The sequence below is a fragment of the Cynara cardunculus genome (assembly GCF_001531365.2).
Source record: "Cynara cardunculus var. scolymus isolate 2C chromosome LG 15, CcrdV1, whole genome shotgun sequence".
NCBI lineage: Eukaryota > Viridiplantae > Streptophyta > Magnoliopsida > Asterales > Asteraceae > Cynara > Cynara cardunculus.
This window is the reverse complement of record NC_037542.1, coordinates 16,462,956-16,475,586: the sequence shown is the minus strand read 5'-3', so window position 1 is coordinate 16,475,586 and position 12,631 is coordinate 16,462,956. Positions and strand designations below refer to the sequence as shown.

General features: G+C 30.7%; 2 protein-coding genes across 2 annotated transcripts; both read right to left on the bottom strand.

The window, feature by feature from the left end:
* Positions 1-1,407: 1,407 nt before the first annotated feature.
* On the bottom strand, positions 1,408-4,488 carry LOC112528050 (UDP-galactose/UDP-glucose transporter 2-like). Its single transcript, XM_025138942.1, has 7 exons — positions 3,976-4,488; positions 3,556-3,584; positions 3,285-3,486; positions 2,908-3,150; positions 2,134-2,235; positions 1,883-1,990; positions 1,408-1,793 (listed from the first exon to the last, which is right to left on the bottom strand). The coding sequence occupies exons 1-7, from the start codon at positions 4,099-4,101 to the stop codon at positions 1,557-1,559; spliced, it is 1,047 nt and encodes a 348-aa protein (XP_024994710.1). The 5' UTR covers positions 4,102-4,488; the 3' UTR covers positions 1,408-1,556.
* A 2,861-nt stretch (positions 4,489-7,349) lies between these two features.
* Positions 7,350-10,536, bottom strand: LOC112528605. Its single transcript, XM_025139627.1, has 3 exons — positions 9,769-10,536; positions 7,957-8,062; positions 7,350-7,864 (listed from the first exon to the last, which is right to left on the bottom strand). The coding sequence occupies exons 1-3, from the start codon at positions 10,534-10,536 to the stop codon at positions 7,350-7,352; spliced, it is 1,389 nt and encodes a 462-aa protein (XP_024995395.1).
* Positions 10,537-12,631: the final 2,095 nt, after the last annotated feature.

Genomic DNA, 12,631 nt, shown 5'->3' with positions numbered 1-12,631 from the left:
TAATGATTATACTAATTATATTTTAGATTTAAAATGAGATGTTTATCCTGTATTTGATTGTGTTTATCTGCAATTAGTTACACGAATTCATATATGAGATGAAATCGGATAAGGATGAATGAGTTTAAGAGTTTTTAAGAGTTTTAAGAGTTTTTAAGAGTTTTAGCCAAATGCTTTATAATATAGTATAGATAAGGTCTTAACTTTAACGTACATCCTCTTTCATGTTAGAATCATGTCAAATCATTCGTTAACAATGTAAAAAAAAATCTTAATATTAATATGGGTAAGGAGAAATTAGTATCTAGAGACATATTTAGCAATATATAGGAAACTATATCCATAATCAGTACCAATATGATAACACGTTGAAAAACATACTAATAAGAGCATCTCCAACAAGTATGTATATTTTTTGTCACTTTTATTTTAAAAAAGTTTAACATAACTATTGGAACAAATTTTTTTTTTCCAAATCTATAAAATAACATAGATGTTGAAGATGCTCTAAAAAAAAGGGAACAAATAATTGAAATAAATAAATGGTAACAATGAAAACCCAAACCCCAGTTAATTGGTTACAAAATGATGAGATGCTTAGTTGTATTATTAGATTGTATTCTTTTCTTGATGGGAAAGTACCTTGATGACACCAATTTGTTCAACATTTTCATGGATGCTACTTTGTTATTGTGTTCACTCAAAATCAATTATTACAAAATTTCTTAATATTTATTTTGATTAATTAGCAGATGTACAAATTATTTTTATGTTTATCTTTAAAACTAAAAACGGGCTAAATCCATAAGATGAGTTTGGTACACTGGACAAGACAAGATAAGACATGGATCACGGTTTCATGTTTGTCAGGACTTTTATATGGAAAAGACATGAATAAAGTGGAACAGATGTTTTCTACCCTCACGCAAGGGAAAAAGGTGAAACAAACTATATTTTACTAATATAACCTCAAAATAAAACTTAATTCTCGTCTAAAAGATCAAACGAACATCCCTCTTTACATTTTATTCATTTCTTTAGATTTTATTGATTGTAATTTATCATTTTTAAACTTTCACTTTACTATCCTCAAATATTATTTTCTTACGGTTTCTATATTTTGATTAATTTATGTAATTTATTAAATATTAATAATAAGGGTAATATAGAAAAGGGTATAAAATAAAAATTAAAAACTATATAACCTTTATATTTTGGTGTCGTTTTAATAAAACTTTACGATAATTTATTTTGTTATAAAAAAATATTTTATAATAAATTTATAACTTAATATTACATAAACTAATCAAATGGTATTATCAAAGCCCTTCTAAAACAATTGAGCCCATATGAGCATAATTGCCTCTTTGTAAATTGTAACATATAGAACCCAACTAACGACTAAACATGGACTTCATTTCTATCTCAAGAAAGGGACTTTATACAACACTGTTTGATCTAATGAGCCAAAAGTGAAATCCCACTTATAATTTCACGTACTTTTCTCAAGAAATCTGCTAAGGATTAATCTAAGCCATTGAAATTTGTTGACCATCTTACACCAGAGGCCTCTTTTCTTCAAGATCTGCACTCTTTTGTTCTTTAAGGTGCCATTTCACTTGTTTCCCAGTGTCTGACCATTGAGTGGTTCCTGGAACCTTATGGTTCGGCAACATCTTCAAGATCACACCCATGGCTATCAGTATTAGCCCTGACCCATGTTGGTCGGTCAATGGTTTTGTAAATATCATATAAGATAACAATAAAGTTACCGCCTTTCTTGCGGTTGTTACCTGCACATATATTAAAGAGTAGTTCAAAATCGAATCATTATAATGTCGTCATTTTTGCTATGAGAAATTGACAATGAAGTTATAATCACCATGGCAGTGGTAGCAGCACCGAAAAGAGCAACGAGTGATAAAACAGATACTTGACCGATAAATGTGGCCACAGATTCAAACACCAAGACCCCATATATGTAAGGATGCTGCAAGTTTAACGACATCAATATCAAAAAAGATTGATGGGATTACAAAAAAGGAGTTTTGAATGGATTAAAACATGCATTTGAGCATTTCTACTAAGGATCTAACATTTTTTTTCAGCAAAAGGGAGGACTTTGCTACTTACTTCATAGCATGAATGCCATGCTTTAAACAATTCGCCTGTTATGATCATTGGCGGAACTAGAAAAGGCAATCCAACAACCGTTGAGCAGAATAGCATTTCCATCTGAAATATACGAAACAGAATTAAGTGATCAAAGCCCATAAACAAACTGAAAATAGTATGGACTTTTCACATCCATAAGAACAACTTTTGGCAAATGAATTGTGAGGATATGTGGAACCCCTAAATTACTCTTCAAAAAAGCCCCTTAAGGAGATAAAGATGTTCCATCATATATAGAGGATGAATGGTCCAAATCTAGCCGAAGTGGGACTCTAACATGGCCCCTCCAACTGAGACTAGACAGGTACAAATTATCCCAAAGTGTTGAGAGGGGGCTTGACGGGTACGGATTTCCCCTAGAATGGTGGAACTTGGCTCTGATACCATTTGACAATAAGTGGAACTTCCTTATCACTCTCCAAAAAAGCCCTTAAAGAGAGAAGGTTGTTTCATCATATATAGGGGATAATTGGTCCAAGTCTAGCTCATGTTTGACTCTAACATGCATATCTCATATACTGAAAAACTTAGTATTTTTCAAATTCAAATATGACTGAAGGTTTTTTTTTTGAAGGTTTTTTTTATCTATTTTTTCCCTTCTTCTAATTTTATTCCCTTTATATAGTTAAAATGAGTTCCCAAAATTTTCAACCAAAAGAACAAATTCCAGTGAATTTTGAGGTCTAAAACAAACTCCTGTAACACTCAAAAGTCCAACTGACAGTGATTTACCTGTGTAGTATATGGATTAATGGTAAAGATTGCTTCTTGCAAATTACCCAGAAATGAATCCATGATTAAAGATCCGCAAACCATCACAACACCGATAAGGCTAAAATTTGGAGAAGAGTTGGCATCAGCCAAAGTGAAGAGTATCAAGCCAACAACTAAAAGAACAGCAGAAACATATTCATGTAGTGGGTACTTCCTTTTCAATCCAGGAATGAAGGCACCCATTATCATAATAGGTAACACCTGTAATTATTAAAAAAGAACTTCTTTAAAAGATCAAAATAAACTTGCCCACAAAGAATACCCAAAGATATTTTTCATTCAAATAATCCATTGATGTATTCCTTTCAAAAAAGACACAAGTTGTGAGCAACTACCTTTGTTGATTTGAACATGAGTTGTGCAGGATAATTGAGAAAAGCCAAAGACCCTTTGGTCAATCCTTGAGAACCCATAAGAACAGCAGAGATTTTAACATATAATTTCCAGGGGTTCACCATTTGTTTAGGAGTGAAACCTTGAAAGTATATGAGTATCAAGTAGACAAAGCTTTGAAAGAATGTGAAATACCATCCATAGCTGAAATTTTGGGATCAATGATTAGAACTCATATACATCAATAATTTCAAATAAGATATAGCATCATACCTGAATTGAAGCCTATTATATACATATTCCTGCAAAAGAAAAAGAAAACATGGTCTTTTAGTTAATATACTATTATGTATTCCATACAAAATCGAAGAAACGAAATTGAGACCCATATTATGTGATGATTGAATCGAAGATGTAGTCTTAATGCAAATTCAAGAAACCCATCTATTCAGAATTCCCATAATTCATAAACTTTATGTATCTAGCTTGTTAGCTAAGTGCACTTACATATAGTGAAAATAATGAAGATTAACATCAATCCCACAAGAACAAGATACACAAAGAACATGTTGAAAGCAAAAAGATTTAAGGAAATTAACAAGCAATGAAGACACATATTCCTAAACATGGAACATTAATGGAAGCATATATCAATACTCTCCATGTGTATGACTCAAAATTAAGAAAACCAACCTCACAAATGCCGTTAACAAGGTAGCCAAAGAAGAAGCCAGAAGAGCAAATGAAAAATTGTTGCCATTTGGGTCTATCTGTAAGAGAAATCCCAAACAAAAATCTTGATTGCCCTTCTCCCTTCATCTATGAGACAATTTATCAAACAGTTAAACTGCAAGATAAAGATCACAAACGGAGAACCAATCTCAACTTCCCATTTTACGTTTAATCTTTGAAAAAGGATCTTAGTTCTCTCGGTTGCTATTATGTTAACTCATAACTGGTAGGGGAAGGGTGATGGGTTGAAATAAGGAATAAGGAAGAAGGAAGAGGAAGAGTTTGGCGAGCGGTAGTTTTGGACGCATCAGTGTGTGTATTAAAGGAGGAAAAACATGAACAGAATTTTACGTGAGAAAGACCCTTGAAGATTGAATTAGGAAGCTTGGAGGTAAGAATTTGGCATCCTAAATCACATCTACTTGTTTATATAGTTTTTCACTTTTGCTATGGCAAAGACGCCATCTTCAAAAGATTGGATTTTATAGAGTGAATTACGGATTTGGTCCTTGTAGTATGTGGTTGAAGGTTCATGGCTTGAATCGTCGACTGGAACCACTCCCCTCATATTTGTTCCATTCATTCATATCCATTTTTTAATGAAATTGTATAAAGTTATTATGTTCTTGAATTTTCATTCTATTATGTTTAAGGGGGTGTTTGGTTGGGATTGTTTATTTAAAACAATTTATGTTTATTTGTAAAAGTGTTTATCAACTTATACGATGACAAACCAAAGTTTTATAAAAAATGTTTGAATTAGTTTATGACGGTTCCACACCGGATAATCTGATAAAATAGATGAGATACCCTTTTTTTTTTCTCATCCAAACACTAAAAACTCATTATTATCAATACCACACCAGAATAAGTTAATAAGTTAAAATGAAGTAACTTATTAAAAACTCTTTATTACCGGTGTCAAACTGGTATAAACATTTTCTTTTCTCCATTCAAACACTAAAAACTTCTTATTATCAATACCACATCAAAATAAGTTAATAATCACTTTAAATAAGCAATAACAAACACCTTGTTGGTGGTGGTGTTTGCGGGTTAAAAAGGAAATATAAATAACTAAAAAATGGAATAATTTCCACGTATTTCACATAGTTAACACGCCAATGTGTCCAAAATAAAATAGAGAAAATGACAAACGTATAACAGTTATGTTAAAATAAAGATTTTGGATGTTTGAAGTATATATTTTTACTCCAACAGTTATATTATAACATATGCTAAAACAAAGAAAAGAAAAAATAAGGTGCAAATTGAATAAATCTCTAAAATTCCATATTTAAAAGAGAGAAATCATATTTAATATTTCTAATCAATAAAAGACATTGAAATTAAGTGTTTAGGAAAAAATATAAATAATATTTTATTAAATGTATTGAACATTTTAATAATATAGTTAATGATAAAATTGCTAAAATAAAACAGCTGTTGGAGTTGGATATAATTATTTTGAAAAAGAAAAAAAAAACAGTACACAGATATTAGACTCTCGAATAAGGGTTTGCCTATTCTTTGTACATAAACCCTTGTCATGGTTTCACATAGTTTTATTTTTAGATATATTTTGACTTTTGATACTTAATTTAAAAAAAAAATTATAGCATAGCAATTGAAGATGCTATAAAAAGACCATTTTACCCTAAAGTTAACAGAGACCGGTGGATGGACATTTTTAAGAGGGACCAAATCCAACAGAAATTGCATAGATGGAGGCTTATCATGGACCAAATTCATACTTACTAGAAATATATATAAAAGCAGTTAAGAAATGTTAGAATGTTATCCAATCATGTTTTTCTTAAATAAATACGTTACTCAGGAGGCTTTCAATAATTTTTTTTGATAACAATTGATCGAGTAAGATATTTTAAGTCTCTTACCACATAAGTAAGCCTCTCCAGTCTTACCTGATTAAGAGCTCGGTCAACAACATTTGTTAGTCAATAACCACAAGGGTAGTGTCTGATTGGTTTATGCTTGAGCTCCAAAGGTTAAAAGTATCTCGAGGTCCCACCTCAAATTCAAGTAAGAATAAAAATCATCTTGTAGTCACAGATGTTCAAATGCGATGACTTCAGACTCCCCGCAAAGCAGGTGGTTGACCTGAGATTAGTCGGCTCGCATATCGGGTTGGATATTCAGGTTAGTACAAAAAAACATTTGTTACTCAGAAGGTGTGGATAAACAATTTTCTCTCTTACCAGATAACCAACATTTAACAGGTAAGACGTAGAAACACTTAACAAACAACTCTTTATAAAAACATTGTTGGACAAACTTGTAATCACAATCAGATACATTATATTTCCAAATCACTTCAAAAAATATACGTTTTTGTGTTCATGTTGAATAAGCTTCGTGTCAATATCGTAAACATTAATTTTAAGAAGAATTCTAAGAGTTACGTATGAAATAATGAATACTTACATCTTATACGTAACGTAACAATTTAATTAGGCTTTTTTAATCTTTTTATATTATTTCCACGATAAAAACATACACAACTACATATAAATTAACGACACTTAAATTGTCAATAATTATTGTATAATTTTTCTAATTATTTACATATTGAATTTAAAATAATAATATTGTATCATATAAAAAATATTTATTTTTTTATATTTTTAATTGATAATTAAATAATCCTTTGACATGGACACCCGACAATAACAACAACAATATTTCTTGCCATGTGACATCAAAAGAGATTTCTCGTATTCTGTAAATAAAAAAATATGAAAAAATGATAAAAATATTTTCAACATCTATATTATATTTTTTTATTTTTTAAATTTAATTTTTGTTTTCTCTATTTTAGAAGAATTTAGCATAGCTTCTAGATCAAACTTTTCTCAAATCTTTAATTTTTTTTGAAAAATATTATAGCTATTAGAAATGCTTTAAGTAATCCTCAAATAAATTAATAGCAAAAGAAGTGTCATTATATTCCTAAGAAATAAGAGGTTCAAACATGTGTATCATAAGTGAGGAGGGTGTGTGAGTTTATTTGTTACATTTGACGTATATAAGTATTATATATTTTAAAAAAAGGAGCAAATAAGAACACTTGAAATGAAACTTTTACAAGATAAGAATTTATATAAAATTAGAAAGTTTTCAAAGTCTCTGTGCGTTATCATCTTTAATTTATGTATGTTAAAAGGGAAATTTTATTACGACAAACAACAATTTTCTTTTATGTCTCACCTACTTCTATCTTGGTAAAAAAATATTACAGGAAAAGGAAAAAAACAGACATATGAGAATAAAAATGTTGTTAGACGAATATCTGCATTCTAAGTTGACGTAATAAACTAGAAATAAAATTCTAGTAACATCTCATCGACTAGAGAAGTAAAAACTTCATACTCCAACTCCAAACCGACCTCTTCATCATCATACTTCAACCACTTCAGTCCCTTCTTCTCCATATCTGTTATATATGTTATCTTGTAATTCTGAGACTCCAACCATTTTCTTGTATTCCCATTCATCCAATCTTTGGCTTCTTGCAGTATTGCCAAGTTTGAGACATTTCCTTGGTTAATTTGTTCGATAAAGAATCCTAACAAAATATTATCTGTGATCGTGGATTCAAAAAGATTATCAGAAGGCATCGTTGCTTTCAATAGTTGAAGCAATGCAACTGCTTTCTTTTCAATCTGATATTTTTCTTGATCGGACTCTAGTCCATTTTGCAAGGAGGATTGAAGTGGTGAATATGGTGTTTTGGACTCAGACAAAGCGATTCTGTCTTCTAATCGGGTAGGTTCTAGCTGAGCACGAATCCTACTTCTTCGAACCTTGGGCATGAGTTTTTGTTTCCTTCCTATTTGGGACAGTACTTTCAAAAGTCAGTATAGATCTAATAATACAGTTGTTGATCAAGAAAGATAAAATGAAAGAGATAGAGATCCCAACCTTTGACATATATGTGGCTATGTTGGAAAGGTGAAGTGACCTCATCTTCATCATCGCATGGAAAATCCATCATTGAAACTGGACTAAACTGCTCTTTCTCCTCATTCTGTAATTGTATTCGATAATTATCATCGTTAATAAATCATTATCCAAATTTATATATATATATATATATATATATATATATATATATATATAGACTTGGGATCATGTAAGACCAAATGTTTTTCTGCGAGACCCGTAAGACCAATTCTCAACTCTTGGATTAGATCTATAATCTGACAATCTAAATATTCATAAACGCCACGAGACTTCTCAATAATTACAAAATTGTCACCGTGCAACTTTAGACCATTAGATCATTAGCTTATAAAGTTGATCAATGAACATAAATTGGTCTTACGGGTCTCACGAAAAACCCTTAGTCTCACGTGAATCCAACCCTATATATATATATATATATATATATATATATATATAATACCTTTACATTTTTCAGTAGATAATACACGTTTAAAGTTATTTAAGTTACAAAACAACATTAAAGTCATATTCTACAAGTCCACATAGATTGACTCCATTATGTTAATTGTTGTCATGAGAGTCAAAGGAGATCAATATGATGGGGAAAAAGGTTTTAATATTTAAGAAAAAGACAAAAATGACCCTTCCCAAGCAAAGTAAATCCCAAGATTCGAATTTTGACTTATTGAAGTCAACCCAACTACATCACAACACAAATGACACCTGCCCTAAATTATTCTACTAGCTTCAGATATTTCATCTCTCCCATGCATTTATTCATTTCCCAAATCATCATATTTTATTATAAATAAATTATCATTTTTATAAAAGTACAACATGTTATACTGTCTGATTAGTTTAAGTTATGTACAAATAAAATTATCAATGGAGATTAATGTATCTGTATAGATTGAATTTTTTTTTTTATTTGAGATGGTTTTTTCATAAATGAAAACGTGTTATCTTAACTAGGAGGGTCAGGTGAAAAAAAACTTGTATATCTGTTTCCCGTAAAAGATTAATGAATAAGCCTCTTTTTATATCTTTAAGCCACTATCAAACAATAAATGTATAGTTGATGGAATAAGTTATACGTTTCATTAAACTTATTACTCTTCTAACAAACATGTCCTAAAGGAAGGCTTATTTAAAAATCTTAAATATTTTAGAAAAATTTATGAACCAATTTGTTCGGTATTCATAAATGAATAACATGATATAACATTTACTATCAATATCATAACATATATTTATGATGAAAAATATTCATTATAAATACTCACAAAATAAATAATTTTTAGAGTTATTAATCTCTTATAAAATTTCTAAATAAACCTGCAAAGGCAAAAATGTCGTATACAAAATATTACACCATTTTAGTTTTTACGTTGACATTTTTAATTCGCAAATATAATTCAGAATATGGTACTACGTGGAGCACGAGATCAAGGTGCTCCTGCAGCTTTTAACGGCATGGATTATGCAAAGGAATAACACGTAGGCGGGATCTACGGCAAATCACCAGTTTGAAGATCACGTGCACGAGATATACCAACACGTGGAGCTCATAATTAAAAAGAAATTATATATACCTCTCCCCACCTAATTTTCCATCTTCTTCGCTCTTAATATTTTATTTTCCCAAATAATAAAAAATAATAATTCAAAAATTTGAATAAAGGATTTTTTAACGTAAAATTTGACTAAAAATTAAACTAGAGTAAAAATGGTTAAAAAGTGAATGCAGATAAGCTATTTCTGTAAATTTCCTTAGGAATTGGGCCTCACCTTTGCGTTTCCATTGGCAGTAGACTCAACGGAGGCGGTTGCGGTGGCTCCGCCAACTTTTTTTCCGTTTGCCGTGTTTTTCTTCTCCGTTGCTTGCTGCTTACTTTCCTCCACGTCGTTTTGAGCTACATTGATCTTCGAAGAATCGCCAGTGGTAGAAGAATCAGATGTGGCGGTAAAGTAGCTATCCGATGAAGCTGAGCTGTCGCTGTTACTTGTGGTGGTGGTGGTGGTGACAGCGGTTGAAACTTTTGACGACGGAGGTAGGCTGTTCTCCTTCTCTTTGATCGATTCATCGAACGATTTCAACCTTTCGAAGTGTTTATTTTGATGATTGCTTGTTTTCTTCCAGAAGCCATGCTTCGATAGCTTCCGAGACAGATTCCTTGGTAGAAAACAAGTTTTCCTAGGCTTGCCGGAGCACTGGAAGTGCTTAAAAACATTAACCACAGCAGCAGAAGCTTTGTGCAGCACTGACACAGATTTCGATTTCGATCTCGACTTCGACTTCAATTTCGGTTTCTCTTTCGCTTTTGATTTGCTTTTAAGAAACTGCTTTTGCTTTGGCGGAAGCTTCATGTGTTTATTAAGATCGATTTCGATTAGATAACGGACGGTGGTGAAACATTGCCGGCGAGGATACGATCTGAAGCCATTGGAAGAACAGGAGCTCAGATCATCAAGTAGATAATCCTTGAGCAATAGAGATTTGGGCAATGGCATCTTAACTAAACTAGACTCATTAGAAAATGAAGCCCTTGCAGCCATTGAGATTCAAATTGAAGTACAGTTTGAATGAAAACCCAAATTGAATTAGGGTTTTTCCAATTCGAGGTTGAGCGAGTGTGTGAGTGAATGGGGAGATAGTGAGATATAGAAGTAGAATGAGGAATGTAAGAAAGAAGTAGGTAGGTTCTGATTGAAGATCTCAAGAATGGAGTTGCAGAAGCATCGGCAATGGAGAGAAGAGATTACAGAGAGATTGCTTGGATGCTGCTTCTTCAAACAGGGAGTGGGTTTCTTATTTGAATCTTAAGTTTACTTATTCTAATTATTATCAACAAATTTTGCACAATATGGTACATCAACTATTGGATAATGACTGTTTTGGTCCTTTAACTTTCTTGGCTTTTGTTACTTTCAATATGTAATAACTTAATCCACATTGTTTAAACTCTTGCTTCTTCATTGCACCTAGTAGAGACGTAAATTTTACCCATAGGGTTGGTATTCGTAGGCATCCGGCCGTAACGGGATGGGGATTCCCTGTTTTCACGAGTAATGGGCTAGGGACAAACCCAAGAGGTACATGTGGTGGCACGGGCCATTGTTTTGTTCCTCCGTCATAATGTAAAAAATTATATTATCGTAAAAAATGTCATTGAATCAGTTTTTATTGTTTGTCATCATATATATTTTGAAACTAAAATGAGGATAAGAATTTCCATTTGTATAGTTGGTTTACAAGACTTTTCTTTCTCCCCAGACCTGAACTTGAATCTTGTTAATGTCATTTTCTTAATTTTTAACTTTTAATTTCAGATTTACTATGTTTAAAAAAAAATTACAATAAAAAACTTGAACACATGACCTTACATATAAAAAATAATGAATTAACAAACAGACCAATGATTGTTTTGTGAAAATATCTCTATACTTGTTTTTTATAGTCAAATTTCGTCATCATTTAAAAAAAAAATTCTAAGTCCATCTCTGAACAACACGAAACGAGGATTTTATTTCAAATCCCAAGGAGGGTCGGGGATGACATTATCCGTCCAAAGAATGCATTACCTACCCAATACCCAATCTGTTTTCATTCTTAGAAAAGACTTTGGAGGATCAAATAAGAGGCAAAATCAATGGGAATTATATTTTTGTGTAAATGGAGTATTGAAACTTGAGGGACTGAAAGTGTACTTTAAGAAGAGTTTGAAGACTTATTATGATTTTTATGTAAATAATTTGAATTAATATAAACTAGTCGTATAGAGTCGAAATAAAGCCATCGCGTAGGATCTGGTTTGACTTCATGGTAGTACTACGAGACTACGAGTTGACCTTCTTTCTCAAATTTCAAATGAAACCTATTTAGAATTTACCTATTTATTTAGAGGATGGGTATCATTTCTAAACTCAATTATTAATAAATTACTAGAAGACTATTCGTGCAATGCAGTAAGATATATCTCAGTTTTAATGTTTTATTTTATTATTTGTCTCTATCGATGTTATAATACGATTTTATGTGTTTTTAAATGATTTTATTTTTGAATACAATATAAATTTGAAAATATCATAAAAATTTGAAAAAAAAAAATATCAATGTTAATATCAAATCAACTATTTAAAAGTTCTCATTTTTATGTAATTTCTTTAATTTATTTTTTTATTATAATTTAATTTAAGTTTAATAACGAAATAATTTATTTTTGGGGGTTAATAATATAAACATTTTAATAGATAATAATTAATTATTCTGTTAGAACTCAATGATTATCCTAATTATATTTTAAATTTTTTATATTTAAAATGATATGTTTATCTTGTATTTGATTATGTTTATTTACAGTTAGTTACACGAATTCAGATATGGAGCTTTAATAAGTTGTACTTACGCACAATCTACTTGCAATCTTGAGTTTTAAGTAATATGTATTAATAAACAGTACTTTACGCATAAAAAGTGGTTTTTAAGAGTTTTTGTCAAATGCTTTATAATATAGTATAGATATACACTTAATTTTATTCTTCATCTAATCTAATAAATATCTGATTCAATTAATATTTCGATATTTAATATAAAACTTTAATCATAATAAATGAACTCTTATTATTTCTATAAATATTTTAGAAATAAGAA

Coding starts and splice junctions, on each gene's coding strand:
- LOC112528050 (XM_025138942.1), bottom strand. CDS start 4,101: ATGAAGGGAGAAGGGCAATCAAGATTTTTGTTTGGGATTTCTCTTACA. Junction 3,585..3,975: donor TTGTTAACGGCATTTGTGAG/GTTGGTTTTCTT, acceptor TTTCTTTTGCAG/GAATATGTATATAATAGGCT. Junction 3,487..3,555: donor TATAATAGGCTTCAATTCAG/GTATGATGCTAT, acceptor CCAAAATTTCAG/CTATGGATGGTATTTCACAT.
- LOC112528605 (XM_025139627.1), bottom strand. CDS start 10,536: ATGGCTGCAAGGGCTTCATTTTCTAATGAGTCTAGTTTAGTTAAGATG. Junction 8,063..9,768: donor CTGCCAATGGAAACGCAAAG/GTGAGGCCCAAT, acceptor ATACAATTACAG/AATGAGGAGAAAGAGCAGTT. Junction 7,865..7,956: donor TAGCCACATATATGTCAAAG/GTTGGGATCTCT, acceptor TGTCCCAAATAG/GAAGGAAACAAAAACTCATG.